General features: G+C 37.1%; 1 protein-coding gene across 2 annotated transcripts in view; it reads right to left on the bottom strand.

Annotated features, from left to right (window-relative positions):
- The window catches only part of LOC144960448 (phosphatidylinositol 4-phosphate 5-kinase type-1 gamma-like), a 56,332-nt gene extending 32,887 nt beyond the window's left edge, over window positions 1-23,445 (bottom strand). The window contains exons 1-11 of one of the 2 annotated variants that reach the window (XM_078893536.1): window positions 23,089-23,445; window positions 16,130-16,155; window positions 14,663-14,749; window positions 13,825-13,955; window positions 13,496-13,613; window positions 13,009-13,161; window positions 10,319-10,378; window positions 9,288-9,409; window positions 7,821-7,938; window positions 4,643-4,723; window positions 834-869 (exon numbers count right to left, since the gene is read on the bottom strand). In XM_078893536.1, coding sequence (XP_078749662.1) covers window positions 834-869; window positions 4,643-4,723; window positions 7,821-7,938; window positions 9,288-9,409; window positions 10,319-10,378; window positions 13,009-13,161; window positions 13,496-13,613; window positions 13,825-13,955; window positions 14,663-14,749; window positions 16,130-16,155; window positions 23,089-23,173 — 1,017 coding nt within the window. In that variant the 5' untranslated portion in view covers window positions 23,174-23,445. The remainder of the gene's footprint in view (window positions 1-833; window positions 870-4,642; window positions 4,724-7,820; window positions 7,939-9,287; window positions 9,410-10,318; window positions 10,379-13,008; window positions 13,162-13,495; window positions 13,614-13,824; window positions 13,956-14,662; window positions 14,750-16,129; window positions 16,156-23,088) is intronic. The other variant, XM_078893534.1, reaches the window with a different exon arrangement.
- Window positions 23,446-24,094: the final 649 nt, after the last annotated feature.

The following is a 24,094-nucleotide window of genomic DNA, read 5'->3' as shown; positions in this document are numbered from 1 at the left end:
AGCACAGGACCCCACTAAGAGGAATACACTCAAATGTTTACAAATCATATATCTACAACAAAAAATAATATAGTACATAACACATAATGCAAAACTCTTAACACTTGACTGTCCCAGCCAGGGTATCTGGCCAAGGCCAAGACAAAACCGAGTAATCTCACTCCAAGACAAAAGACAGAAAGCAAGTTGAAAAACAAATATAGAGGGAATGAAAGACACAAAAGTGCTTCCCTGTCCACTATGGGAGGTCAGAAATAATTTTACAAGCAAGCAAACTTGGTTTATAACCTGATTGCCTAAACTTTCAAGATATTTTACGTTTAACTCTCTCGAGTTCACCCTCATTGAAAATCGAACAAATTTGTTTGATTATTCATGCATATGAACCTGAGAGAGTTAAGATTTTAAAAATAATTTCTGTTGTCATCATCTAATGTCAAATGTACAAAGATATTTAAAATTTTCCAGAGACAGAGATTAACTCTTTCAGGTTATATTCGCATTTCTTAACAAACGGCTGACACCTTATTGAGGCATCATGAAAATGTCAAGCTAAGACAAAGCGACATTCGAATTCGGCACAAAATCTCAATTAAAATACCCCCCTAGGGCCAATTGAATGTTCTGATGAAAAGAAATGATGCCATTGATTTAATTTATAGTAGTTTTATTGAAAATAGGATTGGACTACATTATTGTTTTAGCCTTTCAAGACCGGCCTTGACCAGTAGAACAGATTCTGCTCTGGTCGCACAATGCGGCCAATGGCATTGAAAGAGTTAACATAACCAACGTTAATTGAATATCATTTAGCACAAACCACATCACTGTACCTTCGCTTCACGAGCGTCAGAGCCGCCGGAGCAAGGCTGCAATGAAACAAAATGGGGGGACTGAATTGGAAAAACCACTGACAACTGACAAGAAAGATCATGTGCACCTATGTGGTATGACACTCCCTTTCGGATCGGAAGGTCCTGGATTCGAGCCTCGCCCTGCACATAGTTGAGTCCTTGGAAAAGGCTCTTTATTCACATTCTCTCACTGAACTCGGATGCAAAATGAGTACCAGGCCGTTAACAGTGTTGTCTCAGTTAGAAAAGAAATGCAATATCGCCAAACAAGTGTCATGTTCCGTACTAAATGTTAAATGTTGTTGTTGACCAGAGACCCCTTCTAAGGCGCTTTGAGCATGTTTAGTGGATATTGCGCCATATAAAAGCTCATTTATTATTATTATTATTATTATTATTATTATTATTATTATTATTATTATTATATTTATCATAATTCCATGAATTCACCATTAAAGCACTTCAAGGCACCTAAAGTTGAACTTTTATATAGCGCAATAGCCACTAAACTTGCTCAAGTGCTTTACAAAGGGTCCCTGAACAATAACAAAACTTAACATAAAGAACGAGACGTAAGGCGATAATAGAATTTATTTTTCAGACAGAAACAACGCTGATAACGGCCACATGCTCATTTCACACCCAAGAACGCTGAGAGAATGTGAGTAAAGAGTCTTTTCCAAGTATGCGCCGCGTGTGATTCGACCAAGGACCTTCCAATCCAAAAGCGAGTGTCATACCACAAGACCACACAGCCGCACACCTACCCTCCTTCATTCAGATTCTTCTTCTTCTTCTTCTTCTAGGTTCCATGCCTGGTCCAGGCTTCGGATACTGCATGAATTATCTCTCTCCATTCCTCCCTGTCTCTTGCCTTTTCAAACAGCTCTTGGATTGTTAGGCTGGTGAAGCCCTTCAGTTGGTCTATGAGTGTTTTTCTTTGTCTCCCCCGGGCGCGTTTACCAGGTATTTTTCCACAACTTGCCAGGTATTCATTCTTATCTTTCCTTACTATGTGTCCGAAAAAGGATAGTTGTCGATCCACTATTAAGGGCATTAGTTTCCTTTGTTGGTATGTTTGTTTTAGCACTTCTTCGTTCGTTTTGTGTGCAGTATACGATATTCTCTGCATCCTTCTCAAGCACCACATTTCAAAAGCTTCAGTGTTCTTTTGTGTTTCTGCATTTGTAGTCCAGCTTTCGCATCCGTATAACAAGATTGGCCACACGTAGCACTTCAAGACTCGGAATCTAATCCCGAACGACATCTGTTTGTTTTTCAAAATGTTTCCCAGGTCCATGAAGGCCTGTTTGGCTTGAGTTATTCTTGCTCGTATGTCTCGGTTACATCTTCCATCTGTTGTCACTATTGAACCTAGGTATTTAAAACTTTCTACGTTGGTAAGTTGCTCGCCGTGAATCGTTATATTGCAGGTGTTGTTGTTTTCGGGGTTTTTCTGTATTACCATGCATTCCGTTTTGGTGATATTCACTTCCATTCCCTTGGCTTCACTATCTACTACCACTTTGTCAACAATCTTTTGAAGTTGGATTTCTGATGTTGCAATGAGTACCGTATCGTCTGCGTATCTTATATTATTTATGTTGTGACCTCCCACTTTTATTCCCTCCATATTATTTATGCCCCTCATGATTGTTTCTTGGTATAGATTAAACAGATCTGGTGAGGCAACACACCCTTGACGGACTCCTTTCTTAATAGGAATGGAATTTCCTGTAGAGTTTCCGATTTTGATAGATGCCTGCTGGGTGTAGTATAATGTTTGCATGAGTCTGAGGTCTTTCTCATCAGCGCCAATGGAGTGCAGTTGTTTTAGTATTTCTTCGTGGCGTACTCTATCAAAAGCTTTTTTGTAGTCGACAAAACAGAGGTATAGTGGGGTCTGAACCTGTATAGCTCTTTCACTTAAAACACGGAGGAGGTATATTGCGTTCCTTGTCCCTCTGTCAGGTTGGAATCCATATTGTTCTTCTGCGATTTCGGGGTTAATCTTATTCCTTAGCCTGTTGATAATTATACGCAACAGTATTTTGTTGATGTGGCTTATTAAACTTATAGTTCTAAAACTTTCGCATCTGACTGCACCTGCTTTCTTTGGTATTGCTATGAAAATAGAGTTACAGAGATCTTCTGGAATTTTCCCAGTATTGTATATATTGTTGAATAATATGTGAAGTTCATCAATTGCTAGATCTCCTAGGCTTTTTAATACCTCTACAGATATTTCATCAGGGCCTGTTGCTTTACCATCCCTCATTCGTTCCATGGCATGTTCAATTTCACTTTGGTGATGTTTGGTCCGCTTAATGGTTCTTTGAATTTCAGTGGTGGTTCATTTCTATTTGGATCATTGTACAGTTCGCCTATGTATTCTACCCATCGGCTTTCTATATGTTGTTCTTCAAATAGCAGTTCCCCTTGTTTGTTTTGGATACAACTTCCTGCTGCTTTGCTTTTCCTTTTCCCTGATAGTTCTTTTATTCTTTGGTGAGCTTGTTGGGGGTTGGGTTTGTATTCTCTTTCGATTTCGCAGCATTTCCAGTCTAGATAGTTCTCGTGTGCCTCGATGCATTTGGATTTAATGTGGTTGTTCAATGTTTGGTATTCTGCAGACCCTCTGTTGCATTTTCGTCTTTCTTCAAATAGGTTTAGAATTTCATTTGTCATCCATTCCTTTTTGCTGTTTATTTGAGCTATTGGTAAATGCTTTTCTGCAGTTGCTTTGACACACTTTTGGAATATATCAAATTGTTTTTCACATTTTTCATTATCAGGTTCACTTTGGCTTTGTATCATGAGTGCATTTTCAAATTCTTCTCTCATTTTTGTTTGTATGCCATTGTCTTTGCATAACCTGTAATCCCTCTTTATTCTACCAGCTGTTCTCTGAATAGCTTTAAACTTTATCCTTATTGTACAAACAACTGGGACATGGTCACTGTCTACATCGGCGCCTGGGTAGGTTTTGCAATTTAATATGCCATTTCTGAATCTTGATGATACTGCTATAAAGTCTATCTGGTTCCTTGCTCTGTCCCCTGGTGATTGCCATGTCCAGGTTCTTCTTGGGTGTACTGGTAAATTCATTCAGATTAAACCCTTATTAATATCAACTATTTAAAATGAAATAAGTTGGGGTTTTTTGGGGCTTTTTTCTTACTTTCTTTCATTCATTCTTCTCTTTAGTGGTTGATGTGACCCATTAACAATCACAGACAATAGATCTAAAATATTGTTTTGCAACAGGCATTGGCTCTTCACTTCACGAGCTGCACACGAGCCAGAACCAGAGCAAGGCTGCAATGAAACTGATTTACCATCAAAGCACCTTTGATTAGACTGCTATACAATATAAGCTAGATTTATAGCCAGTTAGTTTCTGTTCCTTGTTTTAAGTTGCTAGTAAAGAAGGCTTACAGATAATGTGAACGCTTCAGGTTCCCCCTTTATCAACAAAATAATAGGATGAATGAAACACTACACACAAATGAGATAAATTGATAGAAGCAAGTTAGGGGGGGGGGGGGGGGGGGGGGGGGGGGGGGAAGGAGAAGAGGGAAGAAAATAAAAGAAAGCATGATAAAGGACAAAAAGTCACATGCATGGAAAAGAAAATTGGAAAGGAAACGAAAGGGGAAGAGGAAGAGGAAAAAAACTGCATCAGTGTCCCCTTCCCACTAGATATGAAGTTCTAACCAGGTACCGATTACATAACATCGAGGCCCAAAGATTTGTTCTATTAGAGTTCTGATGCTATCAGTACGTACCCTATTCTCTCTGTTGAGTTGGTCCAAGTTGTAAATTCCCACCAACAAACTGTAGTCCATGATCTTAAAGCTTTCCAAAACCTTCAAGAGTTAAAGAAGAAAAAATAGTAGTAATACTAAAATGAAAGATATAGTAATAATAATAATAATAATAATAATAATAATAATAATAATAATAATAATAATAATAATAATAATAATAATAATAATAATAATAATAATAATAATAACAGACCTGCCACTTCACGAAAAAGGAAATCAGTATGACATTGTAAAAAAATCAGTATCTGGGGGAAAAAATCAGTATTAGACGTAAAATTATCCAATGGTTGGGCTACTCACCTAATTCTGACAATTTGACACTTGTCACTCAAACTAACCAAAGCGTCACAACCCCCCCCCCCCCCCTTATTTTTCCCCAACACCCAAAATGGCACGCACAACGCCAATCTGGCAATCGGACCACTAACTTATTTAAAGATGGTGGCACTTGGTAATGAGTCAGAAGCCAGGGACCGCGGTGGTTTACCAGTACAGCTCGCTGTCGCTTCACAAAGGAAATGAAAACTAAATAACGCGCCGTGTGTGTTTTCTATCTGTGTGAGGGCATCACAAAGAGGCTCGCTACGTCATGTGATCTATCGAGGTATCGCGGGACGGGTCAAAGTTCACGAGACTTGAAAATTTTAACGTGCAACGTAAAGCACAAAGTAAACGTAAAAGAGAGGGGTGGAGGGCTGCGGGCCCTTGGTCACTTGGTGAAATCGGTACGATCTGCATGCAGATTGGGAAATCGGTACGATCGGCAAGTAAATCGGGAAATCGGTAAATACGAAAAAAAAGGTCTTGCAAATCGGTATGATACCGATTAATCGGTATGAACGGCAGGTCTGTAATAATAATAATAATAATAATAATAAAATAAATAAAAATAAAATTCCCTTTATTCATCTCATAGTGCAAATTGGACTCAAGGATCTATTCCAAGGGAAGGCTGGAATAACCCAGGCATCAGCAATTGCGATGATAAACTATCATTGATGCTCTAGCTAACTTCTGGAGAGTAGGAAACTGCACCTATTTGCTCCACCACATATCAAATCTCTTCTACCAGTCCACGGATGAGGGGAAATGGTAATTTTTTTTTAAAGGAAGAAATTCCTCCTCTGATTCCAAAATTGTGGATTTCCGCGGATCCGAGGAAAACCATCAGCACTGTTAAATATGAATATGGTTGTGCTGTCTCTATGGATGCTTGCTGTGAATGTATGTGTTACTTCTAGTATGTCAGTCTGTTTCTAATAGCCAGTTAGTAATTTGATTCCATAAATCTGTCTAGTGCAAGTTTTCTTAGCTTTTGAATGTAATCATGTGAGTTAACGCTCTCCTTACTGATCATTTTCACTGAACATTTCAGTACTTTCCCAAAAAATGGCAGGCTTATCCAGTAGTAAAATGGATTTTTAAAACTCAAACAAGCTCTCTACAAAACAACTGTATGTTCTTATTCATTATTCGAACAAAGATCATTGTGATGTACAAAATAAATCTGAATAAGAACAAATTAAATGTATTTTGTGTCGTAACAAATGTGACGATTTTGTTGTAGGTGGTAACGATAGGGTTAAGGTGCTGAGGCAATTGGATGTTTCGTTGTGTTATTGAAATATGCTCTTCGGTTGTTGATTCTAAATATATTTGATATACTAGTAAAAAGCCCACAATTTCGCGGGGAAAGAACTATTTTCATTTGATACTGTACTCACCATCATTAAATGAGGGCAGATTGGTAAACAACGTTGTCTGTGTAATTTGGTATATCTTCGGTTGATTTTTCTGTGTGGCCCAATAATATATTTAATAATATATTCCCTCAACTAACCCCAAGAAAAAATTAAACCTAGTACCTTTAATTAACCCCAATAGGAAAAACAGACACCCTAGCACTTTAATAATACTTATGACTAACCCTAATAGGAAAAAAAAAACATCCGATCTCGAGCTAACCCTAATAGAAAAAATCATGACAAATTGAATAAATAAACGCCTGACAAAAGATCAAAGGTGAAAATACAAATCTAAAGAATACTGGGGATGTAGGAGCTTTCGGAATGTCTCCCCTTTACTTAACTTATGGAAAAACAAACTTCCTAGCACCTTTAATAAGACTTATGACTAACCTCTCGAACTAACCCTAATAGAAAAAAAAAAAACAACTCTCGGACTGCTTTGCACTACCTTTCAATATTTAACAAATCAAAATGGCGGCTGAAAATCAAAACAATTGTCAAATTAAGAAATTTTAAACTTTCACAAATCTATCAAGGTTTGTTCTAGAGTTTTTAAAATACTTCTAGATATAATGACAAATTGAATAAATAAATGCCTGACAAAATATCAACGGCGAAAATACAAATTTAAAGAATACTGGGGATGTAGGAGCTTTCGGAATGTCTCCCCTTTACTTAACTTATGGAAAAACAAACATCCTAGCACCTTTACTAAGACTTATGACTAACCTTAATAGAAAAAGAAATATCCTCGATCTCGAGCTAACCTTAATAGTAAAAAAAGAATCAAAGTGGCGACTGAAATACCTTCATGTGATCAAGTGAATAATATCACTATGAATGCCACGATTTGCTGAAACATGCCAACACCCACACACACATGTATAACACACACACACACACACAAACATACACGCAATTAAAACATACATAACAACACTGATCACCGCTAAATCAACAACACAACGGAAGTAATAATAATACTTGATGTCATAAATAGATGACGCAAATTGACAACTTTTTACAGTGTCAAAATTAGTTGATTTTGGGAGTCAAGTGTCATCGTTGGTACATATTTTATGATATCTGTTTGACTCAACGAACTTTCAAACTGACTTTAAATTATAAAAGGAAATCAAGTTATCTGTTTATCTATCTGTAAAAAAATACATTTCTAATTTTCAAATCTTGCAGTAGAGTTGTGCGCCGTTTCAATTTTTTTATTGACTCAAATAAGCACAATGTTCTCCACAATGCTATATTTTTTTAAGAAAGGATTTTTTTAGATCTGGATTCAACGTTGTTGGAAGTGAAGTTGGTGTACGCCCTCTGTATTTGGCTCCTTGCCTGAAGTAACTGATAAATATAAAGAGTCTAGTATGCCTTACCCGACAATCCCTCTGCAGCGTTTTGATGAGAGAATCATAGATATCTTTCTCCAATTGTAAACACTCTGGATGAATTTCCATAAAGTCTAAATCTTTCAAAGTGGGGGCTTTCTTTGCTCTGAAAGAGAGAGAGAGGGAGGGAGAGAAAGGGGAGGGGGTAATTTAGTACAACAACAAAAAATCGAAACCTGAGAAAACATATTTCATTATAAAAGTATTCTCGAATGGAACCCACAGGGCAAGAGGAAATGGGGTCATCCAAAACAGACTTGGAGGAGAAGCCTTCACCAAGATTTGTGCGTCTTCAACCTTACCTGGAGTGAGCAAAGGTCTGTGCCAAGGACAGAAGAAGATGGAAGAGTGGTGTTGAGGCCCTATGCTTCGCCAGGAGCCAAGAGATATAAGTCAAGTGAGTCAAAAGTATCTTGTTTCGTTTTTTTTTTCTTTTGTAGAGATGCGAATCTGTTGTTTTGTTTTTGTTTTTAGGGGTTTTACGGCGCTTGCAACACATTAGGGTCATATCAGCGCCAGTAAAAAGGAAGAAAATGGTAGAGTAAAAAGTTCTAGAATTACAATTAAAGCACAAAAGAAAAGGTGATACAAAGGGGAATTGGTTGAAATAGGGAACAGATGTAGATTCCAAGAGCACACTGTCAAAGTACTTAGTTTGAGATCACCTAAAAGTCTCATCCAGACACAAGCACAGGTCCCAACTAAGAGGAATACACTCAAATGTTTACAAATCATATAATATAAAATGTAAACTAAACATAATACACTGCATAACAGAGAGATGATTTACAAGGAAAAAAATGTCATCTTCCAAAACTATATACATTCGGCTGTTTCCCTTCCAGCCAAGGAACTCCAGCCAGGGCCAGGACAAAACCAAGTAATCTGATTCCAAGACAACGACAGGAAACAATTGGAAAACGGATTGGGGGTATAGAAGACACAGCATGTACCTCCCTGCCCACTATGGGAGGTCAGGATCCCCACCCAGGCGAATCTCTTGGATTTTTAGGCACAGTACTGATTTTTGCTTACTTTTAACCAGTATATGGCGCTTTAGACAATTTTTAGTTTTTAGGTCACTTCAGCATCACGGAATTTACCTGCTCTTACAATAACCTGAAGAATTACAATAAAGAGGATGAAAACAAAGCAAGGACCTGGGTTCCAGCCTCGATCTGCGCATAGTTGAGTCCTTGGAGAAGGCTCTTTACTCACATTCTCTCACCGTACTCAGGTGTAAAATGAGTACCTGGCCGTTAAAAACGTTGTCTCTGTCCAAAAAAATTGTAATATCGCCTAACAGGCGTCATGTCCCATCCTACATGTTAAATGTTGCTGTTGGCCAGGGATCCTTTGTAAAGCTCTTTGAGCACGTATAGTGGATATTGCGCTATATAAAAGCTCTTAAAAAAAAAAAAAGAAATGGCCCAATCTACAAATGAAATCACTTGCCTTTCACTCTTGGATGCCTTGCGTTTGTATGTGCTTCCTTTCATGTCATACTTCTCATGGAGCTGTACAGTTGATGGGAGAAGGTTGTTCATCACAGTAAATCGAATGTTCTTGCCTCCGCACTGTTGGGATAATACAATTCATTAATTAGTTACTTTTGAAAAAAAAAGTGGGATTTTAGTTGTGTTTTTATTTTTTAAATTAAAGGGACGAGAATGACCTATGGGATGCAGGCAGGGAATTCCAACATTGAGGGACAGCAAATAGTATCAACCCGACTAACAAGAAATGAAGTGAGTAGGACGGTGCCAGAAGACAACAGAGAATAAAAACTTCGCTGCAGCGATGGGGACTCAAACCCGCAACCTTACTGGTACAACTCAACCGTATAGCTCATAATGTAGAGTCACGATCTCCCCGGCCAGGCAGAGTTGCTGTACCAGTAAGGCCGCGGGTTCGAGCCCCCATCGCCAACCCGAAGTTTTTATTCTCTGTTGTCTTCTGGCACTGTCCTACCCACTTCATTTCTTGTTATCAACATAAGTGCCTGCTCCACTCACTTTTATGAATTAAAAATTCAACCTTACTAAGTAACTTTGGCTTCACCAAATTCTATCGTTTTCATTCTAAATTCGATTTTTGGAACCCGGTTAGCTCCGGACAAAACACTGAATGGAGGAGGCAGTGCGGCTATGTGGTCTTGTATGACACTCGCTTTTGGATCGGAAAGTCCTGGGTTCGAGTCTCGCTCGACGCATAACTGAGCCCTTAGAAAAGGCTCTTCATTCTCTCACCGTACTCAGCGGTAAAATGAGTACCTGAGCATAGTCTCTGTCCGAAAAAAATGATGTAACATCGCCTAACAGACGTCATGTCCCGTCCTAACATGTAAAATGTTGATGTTGGCCAGAGACCCCTTGTAAAGAGCTTTGAGCACATTTAGAGGATATGGCGCTATAAAAAAGCTCAATTAAAAAAAAAAAAAATTTTTAAGACTCACATATGAAAAGTGACTCGAAGATATGACTCACCTGATAGCAGTAAAGGCCATAGAACTTGGGTAGAAGGGTTCTTTTGTTCTGACTAATGTTCTGTCCACGAGAAAAAAACAAAACAAAAAAACATCAAGCAAATATTACATTAATGCTAGAGGTAAAATCAGTCCTGATAATGTAAAAATGTGAAAAAAAGGAGGAAAATTTTGAGCCTTCAATTCACTGACTACTGGTATTTGTTCATGTTCACATAAGCTGACCACTGGGCTCTTTGGGGAGATTTTCAAAATATCACTGACAACTTACTTATTACTTCATAGAAATGATATTTGGACAACAAACAGTTTGGCTTATGATAAATACAACAAACAAAAATAGAATATCTTTAAAAATGTACCTTTCATGAATATTTGAAATGTGTTCATGTAATTTGAATTTCCGGAATATTGACAAAAGAAGCATTCTTCTGGTTGTTTTCATTTAGAATGTTTGTAAGAGTGTTTTTTTTTTAAAAAGTAAATAAAAAAAACATGCCCTCCGCCACGACATCATAAGATACCATCGCCTAGGCATTCGACGAAGATGTCTGATGTCAACAGGAATCACCCATGTTGTCCAAAGTGAGCAAATTGGGGGGGGGGGGGGGGGGGGGGGTTAATAATCAAAAACGAAAATGCCTGAAGCAGGGTTTGAACCCAGGACCTTCCAGGTCACAGTGCAATGCCTTAACCACTCGGCCACTTCGAGTGTTGTAAGAGTCTATAAAATAAACTATCAAAAATATTTAATCTAGCTGTCTCAGTATGAGAAAAACAAAAGTGAAACAGAACAATGACGAGTCAAGTTCAAGTCTCGTTAACTCCCGCTAAGTCACGCCCACTTCTATCAAACTCAACAGGAAATGAAATAAAGGCCTAACTAACGTTGAGCACAGATCCCATAGCTTTAACCGCATAAATAATGTGCAAAAAAAAATTCAGATAGCCAGTTACCACATGAGCCCTTGGCAGACAACTATGTTATGTTTTTATGTTTGTTTTTTAAGGGTTTTACGCCACTTGCAACATATTAAGGTCATATCAGTGCCAGTAAAAAGGAAGAAAATGGGATAGTAAAAAAGTTCTAGAATTACAATGAAAGCACCCTAGAAAAAGTAAGACTAAGGGGAATGGTACAAATAGGGATCAGATGTAAATTCCAAGAGCATCCCATCAATGTACTTATTTTGAGATCACCTAAAAGTCTCATCCAGACACAAGCACAGGATCCCACTAAGAGGAACACACTCAAATGCTTACATTGTAAATTCAAAACAACAAATTTAATAATACATAACAGAGAGATGATTTACAAGGAAATAAATATAATCTCCCAAAACATCAACTATACATTTGAATGTTTCCCTCCCAGCTAAGGACTCCGGCCAGGGCCAAGTAATCTCAATCCGAGACAAAGACAGAAGGCACATTGGAAAACAGCTAAAGAGGGAGAGAAGACACAGTAAGTGCCTCCCTGCACTTGTATATTTCACCATACATCAGCTCTCTCACTGCCAGTACATTTGATTGGGGATATTGTAATTTTTAAAAAGGAGGAAATTCCTCCTGCTGACTCCAAAATGCAAAATCACGGATTTCCATGGATCCGAGGAAAACCATCAGCATTGTAAAATATAATAGTAAAAGGTGGAAACAAGAAAAAAAAAAAATAATAATAATAGGGGAAATTTGTCTTCCAAGGGAAGACTGGAATAACCCAGGTGTTAGCCACAACGCAGTGACGCAAACTGTGCTAGGGTGAGATATTTGAACTTGGTATCTTTCGGATACAAAGAAAAAGACCATTCCGCTGAGCCACATTGCCCCATAAAAGATACAAGAAGAATCTATCGCAGTTTCTGATATGATAAAACAATAGTGATGGTAATAGTTTTAATCACACAAAAACACACGCATATTCACAGATTTTACCATTCGTACTACAGACTGATAGCTCGCAGTGAAAAAGCATACCCATGTGAGGAATGTGAAGAATATTATAAGTACTAAGTTGTCCCATCTCTTAGGTAACCACTGTGGTGTAATGGTACCACATCTGACCAGTATTCAGGGGGTTTGAGGTTTGTATCGCCGTCGAGGCAGGAAGATTCTATTTCTCTTGTACTTTTCTGTTTTATCTGGCACTGTTTCGTACACATCTTTTTATCTTTCATGAGTGCGTGCTAAATTGTTTCTTGTATTTAAAGAATGATTATAACAGCCTAAACAACACCCCTCCATCCCCCAAAAAAGACAATAAAAAAAGATAAAAAAGAACAAAACACTTGACAAACCCTTCTTTCTTTGTTACAGCTGTTGTATTCATTTTGACATATTATGGAATTCTTTACCCCCTAAAACCCGACAATGTGAAAGTCTACCAGTCTTCAAACGGCATCTAAATAACGATCTGTTTCATTCTGCTTATCCTGATTATATGTGAATTTCGAACAAGATGTGTGTGACTGTTGTAATGATTTTGTAGTTGAATGAATGAACATGTGTGATACTAAAAAAACTATTGTAAAGCACCTCTGAGTACTATTTGTGGATATTGACGTGATATCAAATAATAATAATAATAATAATAATAATAATAACAATAATTATAATAATATTAGTTTTACAACCCACAGCTTCAAGCGGCTTAGTACTAACACAATTCCATACACAGAAGCGATTCCATACCAAAAAATATCCTGGCAGCAATTTCTGTAAGAACTCTGCTTCTTTGTGCTGGACTGTCTTAATGATGAATTCGTCGTCATGGGTCAGGTAGAAGATGCTGCCACTGGCACCAGGATTGGACAGCTCTTTTAAAGGTTCGTTACATAAAGACAACTGTTCACAAGGAAAAAGAAAAAAAAGAAAAGATTTGAAAATAGTTCTCTCCACAAAACAATTCTTAAGGCTTACAATATCACCTATAGAATGACAGTCATCTCGTGAAATAAAAAAAAAAGGCAAAAATTCTTTTATTCTAGTGATTTTAACTTTACAGTCAGTCTTTAGTTTCAAAATTCATCCCAACATTACGCTTATGTGACATGGTTGACCACATATCCGCCTTTTCTAATCCATTGGAAGTTCAGAACAAATATCCTTCTGATTTATTATTATATATATATATATATTAATAATGAATATTAAATAATTTGCCCAAATATGGATTTACCATAAAATCTTCAGGTTGTATACCAAACAAATCCCTGAAGTAACGGAATGCGACGGGGGCGTACGTCTTGAATCGGAAATCACTGTAATGATGAGCCGGGGTCAAATTGCTGCCCTCACTGAAATGAGAGAGAAATAAAAGTTATAATCAGAGTCAGAGAGAGAGAGAGAAACAAAAGTCATAATCAGACAGGGCCATTTGAGTTATTGAGCTTCCAGATAACAATGATTATGATCATCACATCACCAAACTTTGTCTTTAGAAAGAGCAATATAAGAGTAAAGTAAATCAAATAATTGAAATGAAAAAAACAAAAACAAAAAACTTACCCAGGAAAAAAGACAACCTCAACAACACCAAAATCCTGCATAAGGACATCTCTCTCTGGCTTGGAGGATAATCCTCCAACACTCTGTCCTATACCCAACTGTATAGCGGCCATCAACTCAGATGTCGGTTTCTAAGAAGGAGACATAAAAAAAATATATAAAATTTTTTTAAACAAACAAACGAGCCTTTATATAGCATAATGTCCACTATATGTGCTCAAAGGGTTCCTAACAAACAGAAACTCTTAACACATAGAACGCGTTATGATGCCTTTTTAGGCGTTATTACATTTTTTCCCCCCAAACAGAGACAACGCTGTTATCGACCAGCTACTCAATTTACACCCGAGTACGGTGAGAGAATGTAAGTATCAGAGCATTTTCCAAGGACCTAATTATGTACCGCTCAGTTCGGACTCAAACCCAGGACCTTCCAATCCGAAGGCGAGTGTCATACCATAAGAACAAACATAGCTGCACATAGAAAATAGGACCTTCAGAGCCATTAAGCTCATGGAGCTGGAGTTTATCCCGGTTTCCGAAGCGTGAAACAGACAATAGCAATAGCCTGCTAGCCTTTGGATAGAACACTAAGTACTTTCGGCCAGATCTAACTGACCCAGCTACCCAATCAGGGGAGAGGGGAGTCATAAAAAAAAAAACAAAAAAAACTCAGGCTCTTTGAGTGTGAAGCGGGTGCTCTACCAACAGATTTCAATCCTGTTTTTATAAATCTGTTCTCATAAGTTAAAAAGCAATTTTTTATATATATTGTAAAACTATAGAATAATGAAAAAAAAAAATTATATCCATCTATAAGAATAGGGACAAGTCGTACCTTTTTGTATGAAACTATCCCAGATTTGTCCACTCTGCGATGACCGATCTTTTTCTCCTTATCTCTCATTGAGCTGAGTGTACCCCCCTGGGTACAAAATAGAAAAATATGATTAATTATATAAATATTTATATTATATTAATATTATATTTTTATATCTTTACATCGCATACATCAGATCAATGAAATATAACAGTACAAGAAGGATGTTTACAACAACAAAAACCAAACAAACAAACAAAAAAACAAAAAAAAAAAGAGAAGAGAAGAGAAGAAAAAAAAGGGAGTGGGTAGGGTTAAGATCGGTACTTTGTATTTGTACTATGCAGCCAACTTTCCAAAAAGTTATAACATGATCCAAAAGAGCAGTATGTTTAGACTATAATTAATATAATCTAGACTTAGACCTAGAGCTTTTTCTGTTCCATGTTTTAAATTGCCACCCAGGAAACAAAAAAAACAACAACAAAAAAACAACCATGGCCCTGGGACATGCAAGGATCATTTCCATAAAACATTCCAATTATTTATTTTTAATTTTTATTTTCTTCTTCTCCCAATAATTGCCATTTTGGACATTCCCGATTTGATCAGGACAGTTATTGGCCGCTATAATGATGTAGCAGTAGAATCTTGCAGACCCAATACAGGCCACAAATGAAAATGTTTTTTGTTTGTTTTTAAGGGTTTTACGGCGCTTGGAACACAGGACATAATATAAGCACCAGAAAAAAGGAGGAAAATGGGATAGTAAAAAGTTGTAGAAGAAGAAGAAGAAGAAGAAGAAGAAGAAGAAGAAGAAGAAGAAGAAGAAGAAGAAGAAGAAGAAGAAGAAGAAGGAGGAGGAGGAGGAGGAGGAGGAGGAGGAGGAGGAGGAGGAGGAGGAGAAGGAGAAGAAGAAGAAGAAGAAGAAAATTTTTCAAAATTCGAATTTGAATTTTTAAAAACTGAGTTTGGTCAATTTGAGTATCAGGTAATTTGTATAGATGTCAGGTCTTGTGTCAAGAGGTTGATTCTCACTCTCTGATGTTAAATGGCAAAGGGAAGTAACTGCTTGATAACATTCAAAGACATTCCATATATACCTCTGACAGTGACAGGGTTTGTGTCAGACTCTCCGTCATATCATCACTTTCAAGGAATGGCTAGGGAATCCATTAATTGCTTACAATGCTACCCGGGTAAATGACATAGTTATTGTTTTTTTTTTAAATTACACATTAAACATGTGTTTCAGGTATCTCAGATGAAAGAAAAAAAAAACTATGAACTGTACACCGTGTCCATTGAATGCCATGGGGTTGTTTTGGGTTTGTTTGTTATTTTTTTTTTGGGGGGGGGGGGTATTAAAAAAAAAATTTGATCCAAATTTGACATTTTAAAAAAATTTTGAGCAATATCAAAGTCAAAAACTAGAAAAGTATTTCACATGCACCAAAGAAAATAAAAGAAGAAAAAAAAACTTACATCAGTTCTGCTCTCACCATCAGTATCTGAATGGATAAAAAAAAAAAACACACACAAAAAAAAAAAGATTAACACGACAATCATCAATGTCCTAAATAGAGATTATTATTAAAATGATACTATATAACTATATATTAGTTATTAGTATTTATACAACAACCGATCAACCGAAACCCTTAATGACTTGAAATGGTAACTGCCCATAACCATGTCATATGTGGAACATGAACCATTGAAAATAGGAATTCTTGAGACAAAATACCGAAAAATATGAGCATGTACAAATACCCAATGTAGCAAATTTGTCACTTGTAATCAGCAGAAAGATTCTGCCAAAAAGCAGAAATGTTTGCATGTAATTACACCCAACTTACATTATAATATAAGGGGTCAAATTGAGGTAGATTCTGTTGTCCTATAATAACAATGCCATAAGATCCATTAACATGGATTTTATCCGCCGTTCTGAAGCCTGGAATTGTGAAAACTCTAAAAGAAAAGGTGAAAATGGAAAAGGCTTGGGAATGGGAAAAGTACAGACAATGGACATTACGGGTATTGCATTTTTTGTTTTTTGTTTTTAATGCTTTGTTTAATTGTTGTGCTGACAAAAGGTTTGTACCCGAAATGTCCTTTGTCTATACCATTCGAAACCTTTCCATTTTCACCTTTTCGTTAGTATTTTCACATTTTTCCTTGCGTTATGCTAATTCTTCATATTATTCAGTATTATCGTTTATAGATAGTACAAAGTTGACGTCACTCAGGTCTTTGTTATTACTCATTGCCATCCGCGTTTATGAGTAATTCTCATTAAATTGTATTAACCAGACTATATAAACATTTAAGATTACACATCGTTTTATATGTTGGTCCGTTATACTTCCGGATGGCAATGTTGTGAGCTTCTTAGCCAAGTGCACACTGTCAATATACCTTTCAGATCTGGAGGTAAAATAATTTTCGGGCTTTCATTTCACTCAGCATGATATGTGAACGTTAATATAGTGCAATATCCACCAAACGTGCTCAAACTGCTTCACAGAGGGTCCCTGACCAACAGCAACACATGACATGTAGAACGACACATGACACATTACAATTTTGGCAATATTGCAATTTTCCCCCCAAACAGATAAACAGCTTTTAACAGCTGAGTACTCATTTTACACATGAGTACAGCGAGAGAATGTGAGTAAAGAGCCTTTTCCAAGGACTCAACTTTGCGCCGAGCGAGACTTGAACCCAGGACCTTCCAATCCGAAAGCGAGTTTCATTCATACCACAAGACCATGTAGCCACACAAATGCAGACTTGCCAACCAACCTCAACCATTTGAAAAGATTCATCACATTTTTCCAATATTTTATGCTAATGTTCTCATATTTTTTCCATAAAAAAAAATTTTTAAATCATATTTGAAATGTGCAACCATTCAAAATTTCAAATTTAACATTCAATGGATGTATGGAGCTAGTAGAGGGTAGGAAAATCATGAAATTCCCTTGACAATCAATTGTCTGATCTAGATGGAGACAATGTTTAATGACCCTCAACTATTCCACTTTTATCACCCCCCCCCCTCCCCCGCCCCTTTTTTTGTTACAATTTCTGACTTCTTGCAGTTGGCATATTTTAGTCAACATTTCCGTATTATCATATTTTGGACCTCAGAGCGGCGTATTAAAATATGAGAAATCATACTAGTTGGCAAGCCTGATAATGAAATAATTTACAATTCTATCATATTTTTACTACAGAAAAAGGGGATTTCAAGAAAATATAATTGAACCACCATCAAATAATCAAAGTAAGGCCACGAAAGGAGGGTCATTAAATGCTAACGTTAACTTTCTACAATTTAAAAAAGAGAATTTTTTTTTTTAATCTGAGAAAATCAAAATTAAAAATCATAACACAACTCATAAATTATGAAAACATTACAGACAGCAGAAAACTAAATGAAATGCAAATATGCATTTTATAAACAAATCTGGATAGAACAGGGAGAGACAAAAAAAGTCTAAATCAGAAAACAAATCCGCGCTCATTTCTGTAAATCAAACCCAATAACCTACAAATATAAAACCAGAATAACAAGCCATACCAAAGTGTTTTAACTTTTAAAGAATTGTCATAAATGCAAAATTTAAATCTATAGAAAAACATTAAAATTGCACGTCACAGAAGGACTTGCTTCAATACAAAAAGTTGACGCACGCCACGAATTGCATTACCAGTCGTACCGTCTTCAAACTCGAGTGCCTCTCCTCCATGGCACGAGGACTGGCACATAGAATGGTAAGGCATGCATACGGGAAATGTAAGCACCCTAAAATTCCTGGCAAAGTTTGGGATATAATATCCAGGAGAGTCCCCTGTCACTGCCTCATGATGAAAAAAGATTTGAGTCTTTAAGTTTTAGTTTGGTGTAGGGCTTCAAATAAAATTATGAAATGTGTACCCGGGAATGACAAATAACAACACATCCCATTGTGGACACAATAAAAAAAGTTGAGTTAGGGCAGCGTGGCTCGGTGGTACGGTCTTTGCTTCGTACCCGAAAGGCACCAAGTTCGATCACTCGACGCTACACTGTGTGACCTTGAGTGAGTCACCTCGCACTAGCTCAATTTGAAGCGTTGCACTACAGCTGATGCCTGGGTTATTCCCGTCTTCCCTTGGAATGGACCCTAGAGACAAATTTCCCCTATAACTATAAGATGAATAAAGGGAATTATATTTTATTTATTTGTTTTGTATGGTTTTAAGGTTTCACGGCACTTGCCAACACACTTAAGTAATTTCAGTGCCAATAAAAAAGGAATAAAATGGGATAGTAAAAAAAAAAGTCATAGATTTAGAATTAAAAGCACACAAGAAAAGGTAAGAAAAGGGGAATTGGTTCAAAAAGGAAACATGTAGATTCCAAGAGCACACTACAATCAATGTATTTAGTTTCAGATCACCTAAAAGTCTCATCCAGACACAAGCACAGGTCCCCACTAAGAAGAATACACCCAAATGTTTAAAAACCATCTGTCCGGGGATAACCAAATTTCGTTACCCCCAGACAGATATTTGAAACTCGGCTCTTTTAAACAATTATCCACAGTCGAGACTATGGAATGTTTCCGAATGCACATAGAAAGAAATAAGGAAAATTAATAAAATATCTATAAAAACATAAAATTAACCAACATTAAATCAGTTGTTACTACATATACACAATATGCGTCGACCTCGAAGTGGGTGTCATGGCCGAATGGTTTAGTCGTCTGCCCTGAAAGTTTTACCAGAATTGACGTTGTGGGTTCGAATCCTGGTTCTGCCACTTTTTTTTTTTTATTTCTTAATTATTTTTTAAAATTCCGTCTTCTTTTTACAGAACATTATTGCAAGGGATAAATGTCCCATCCATCCTCCTCCCCCCCCCCAACCTCTTTTTTTTTGTGCGAGTCTTTTCTTTTCTCCTTTTTGTTTGACCTTTTGTTCCGTTTCTGAGCAAGAATTTCTTAATATTGTTTTTATTTTTTTTAAAATCATTGTTTGTTTTTTTTCTCCTCTATCTGACCATTTGGTCGCTCTCTCATTATTTCTGTTTGTTTGCTTTTTAATTATTTATCCTTTTTAGACACTTTTTGAGATCGGAGTGGGGACGAATATGACAATTTGCAAGAAACTAGAAAGGAACTAAGAGAGGAGGAGAGAGAGGAGAGAGAGAGAGAGAGAGAGAGAGAGAGAGAGAGAGAGAGAGAGAGACTGAGAAAAAAAAAAGAGGTGGGGGGAGGATGGATGGGACATTTATCCCTTTGCACCGTTCTGTAAAAAGAAGACGGAATGAAAAAAAAAAAGGCTGCGGTTATTCAGAGTCGACTCTGAATAACTTTCTCCCCAGTTATTCAGAGTCGACTCTGAATAACTGTCTTCAGAGTCGGGGAGTCGACTCTGAATAACTGTCTTCAGAGTCGGGGAGTCGACTCTGAATAACTGTAGACAGTTATGAGTGATGAACTTCCAGTTACCAACCACACGGTTTTTCTGTTTTTGTGGAGTCGACTCTGAATAACTGTAGACAGTTATGAGTGATGAACTTCCAGTTACCAACCACACGGTTTTTCTGTTTGTTTTTTTTCTTCTCTCCCACCTCTGTTTAACCATACGGGGAAAAAATCGTTTTACTTTTTCGTATTTTCTTGTCTCTTCTGTCATGGCAGTTTTTTGCATCGGTGATTTGCATTGCGCTGCAAAATTTGCATTTTTTTGCAAATTGTCGAGATTTTGCAAAAAAAAAAAAAACAAAAAAAAAAAAAAGAAATATTTTTAAAAATATAGTGGGGACCAGTGATGATAATCTTCCACGGATTTCTGGGATTTTAGTATTTGTTCATAAATGTTCCGTTGTTTTTTTTTGTCATGTCAAACATTTTCTGCTCAGTGGTAGTTCAAGGGGGAAAAAAACAATAATATGCCTTCTATCATTTTTTGACACCTCTGCTCAGTTGCATGAATTTTGGTGACACTCCTTTATTTATGACGTTAGTCTAGACACGCTGGCGCCAAATGTCAAAAGTAGCACAAGACACATGCTAACAAAAGAGTGAAAATGGAAAGGCTTCGTATGGGAACAAAACAGACAATGGACGTTTCGGGTACAAACCCTTCGTCAGCACAACAATAGGGTACAAACCCTTCGTCAGCACAACAATACACAAATAAACGTGGAAAACAAATAAAATATAATGAAAAATAACTTGTATCGTCTGTACTCAATGGTGGTTGCAGTATGAATGAAATGTTAGCGTGGCGTGGGTAGAGGATAGGGTGCCCCAGGGGGGTGATCTAATTGATAAGCAAAGGTCAGCGTCAGGGAACAGAACTTTCCAGACTATAATGGAAGATAAAAGACATATTGGTAGCAGTAGTAGTAGTAGTAGTAGTAGTAGTAGTAGTAGTAGTTGTTGTAGTAGTAGTAGTTGTAGTAGTTGTAGTAGTAGTAGTAGTAGTAGTAGTAGTAGTAGTAGTAGTAGTAGTAGTAGTAGTAGTAGTAGAACGCTGTAGTGGAACAGTAGGGGGGGGGGGGGGGTTTGGAGGGGGCGAGGTGAAAGGGGCACGGCGGAGGGGGGGGGGGGGGGGGGGTTGTTGGATGAGCGAAGGTCGAATCTTCGCGAAGGAACGATGCGATAGTAAAGTGGAATACACCAATAAATAGATAGATGGATAGGTAGATGGTCAGAAAAGGGAGAGGTAAGGAGAGAGAGAGGGAGAGAGAGAGAGAGAGAGAGAGAGAGAGAGAGAGAGGAGAGAGAGAGAAATTAATAAAAGAAAAAAAATTAAAATAAAAATTTAAAAAAAAATTAAAAAAAAAAAAATAAAAAAATTTAAAAAAATTTTAAAAAGGGGGGCGGGGGGGTTTGGTTTGAGGCGGACCGGTAGAGAGGGGGAATCAGAGAGAGAGAGAGAGGGGGGGAGGGAGAAAGAGGGAGGGGGGGGGGGACAAAGAAAGAAAGAAAGAAAGAAAGAGAGAGAGAGAGAGAGAGAGAGACACAAGACACATGGTGGCCATGAATGAGAAGATGATCGAAAGGGAAGGGGATGCAGCAAATGGGTGTAAATATTTGTGTACTTTTTAGCTGTAACATGATAATACATTCATTTGACGATTTTATAAGGTTTATAAGCATGTCTTTTTTTTTTTCTTCCTTTTTAAGTTTTGTTTTGTTTTTGTTTGATTGTTCTGAATTTGTTAATAGAATTCATTACAACTTGTGTCTAATTATAAAACAATTTTAAAAAAAATAAAAATCAATTCATTAATTCTCTCTCTCTCTCTCTCTCTCTCTCTCTCTCTCTCTCTCTCTCTCTCCTCTCTCTCTCTCTCTCTCTCTCTCAGCCACCCTTCTATCTTCATATTATGGTTAGAGATATCATTTGGTAATAGAGAGATAATAAGTTAGGCTGATCGGTTTAAGAAATGGTTGTTTATAAGCTAATTTAAATTTGCTTTGTTGATGGAATATGTTTTGCAATTGATTAAAGATTCTTATTTATAAGCGACTGAAATTGAAAAATCGCCAAGTTTTAAGAATTTGGCACTAAAATTGCCAAAGTCACAAAATAACCGAAGTAAACTGGCATCAAATTGAAAGAAACTCATCTCGCAAGAACTCAACTCGATAATTCGATAGGCTACTCGGCTCTAAATATCTGTACACATGGTTATCCAGGGTCGACTCTGAATAACCATCTACAGTTATCCAGAGTCGACTCTGACTAACTGCCTACAGTTATCCAGAGTCGACTCTGAATAACCACTTCGAAAAAAAAAGTGGCGGAACCAGGATTTGAACCCGCATTGTCGCTTCTGGTAAAACTTCCAGGGCAGACGACTAAACCATTCATCCATGACACCCACGTCGAAGTCGACACATATTGTGTATATGTAGTAACAACTGATTTAATGTTGGTTAATTTTATGTTTTTATAGATATTTTATTTATTAACTTTCCTTATTTCTATGTTGCATTTGGAAACATTCCATATTCTGGACTGTGGATAATTGTTTAAAAGAGCGGAGTTTCAAATATCTGTCTGGGAATAACGAAATTTGGTTATCCCCAGACAGGTGTCTGGGGATAATGACAGCCATCCTTAAAATCCCGGGAGATTATCATCATTGTATATTAATGTTAGTTTTAGCCACACGACACAACACGTCACACGATTTCGATCACAACTTTAATATTAATGTTAATTTAGGCTTAGACTCAGGGTTATAAACAAACATCAAACAACAGGTCTGGAACTGGAATGTACACTTCTTATATTCTTAAGTCTTACTCTTACAGTACACACACCCCCCAGAAACCGGTAGAGGAGGAAGGGCATACATAAAACAATGCAATGACAGCAAGCTGAAATCCACTAGTTAAAGAATATATATGTTGTACAAGGCATACCTTCTGTATAATAGTCCTCTATGGCTTGTCGGCCTGTGGAATCCATCTCCAATTCTCCAGTTGGTGAGGGACCCGCAGCCGCCATTGTGGTTGGTCTCAGCCCACAGACACCTACAAAATCAAAACAACGAACACTCTGAAGTCTAAACTGTAAGTTTTATATCTACATAGCGTTAATCTTTCCCACTCCACGTCTACGATGTAATCTGAGAAGGCAGTGAGAACTCATGGAAGCTAACAACTTTTACATAAATTTATGTTTCTTTCCTCGAAAATAATGGACAAAATAGGCAAAATAAATCCCTGATGCAGAAGGAAGATAGGGTCACTCCAGTAACTACGCATGCGCCATCACTTGCGGAAGTATAATTCCCTTTTTTTCTCTCTACCACAAAATTCCACAGTTGACTCCCTTTGACATATTATGTCTTCTTGTGGTCAGTAGTCCAAAGGAGGCGTGTCGTGAACTGCCCTCTTCCATGTTCCCCGATATATACATTTTCGCAGGTCTGACAACCGAGCACGATCATGAGCTTATCTTATCATATCTTATCTTATTAAAGGCTTAATAGAAATTATCTTTTAAATGCCTTATACAATAGTTTATAATTACAGAATCACATATAGCTAGTATTGTATCATTTACAGACAGTTTTACACAACTTTGAATGTCAGGAAAAATGTATCAATCGAAAAATACAATCATAGAATACTGGTAATTGAAAACTGGTCAAGAGCGAATGAATCATAAATGTACAAAGTTCATAGTACAATGAAATATTAATGACAAAAATAACCATGAATGCAACAACGATAATAAAGCATACATTAGTCTCTGATAAATTATGATTTTACCAGCGGCGTGGCGTATTGACGGCGTATGGTGGATTAGAAGAAGAAAAAAAACCTAAAACAGTGAACACGGTTAAGAGGAGAGAGCACATGTAAAAAAACCCTTTTTTTTTTTTTTTTGAAGGGTGGGGGGAGGGTCGATGGTTTCTACGAG

The sequence above is a fragment of the Berghia stephanieae genome, chromosome 15, assembly GCF_034508935.2.
Source record: "Berghia stephanieae isolate SIO BIC M18660-M18661 chromosome 15, UCSD_Bste_1.3, whole genome shotgun sequence".
Classification (NCBI taxonomy): Eukaryota; Metazoa; Mollusca; class Gastropoda; order Nudibranchia; family Aeolidiidae; genus Berghia; species Berghia stephanieae.
Note: the sequence above shows the minus strand (reverse complement) of the source record. Positions and strands in the feature narration are given on the sequence as shown.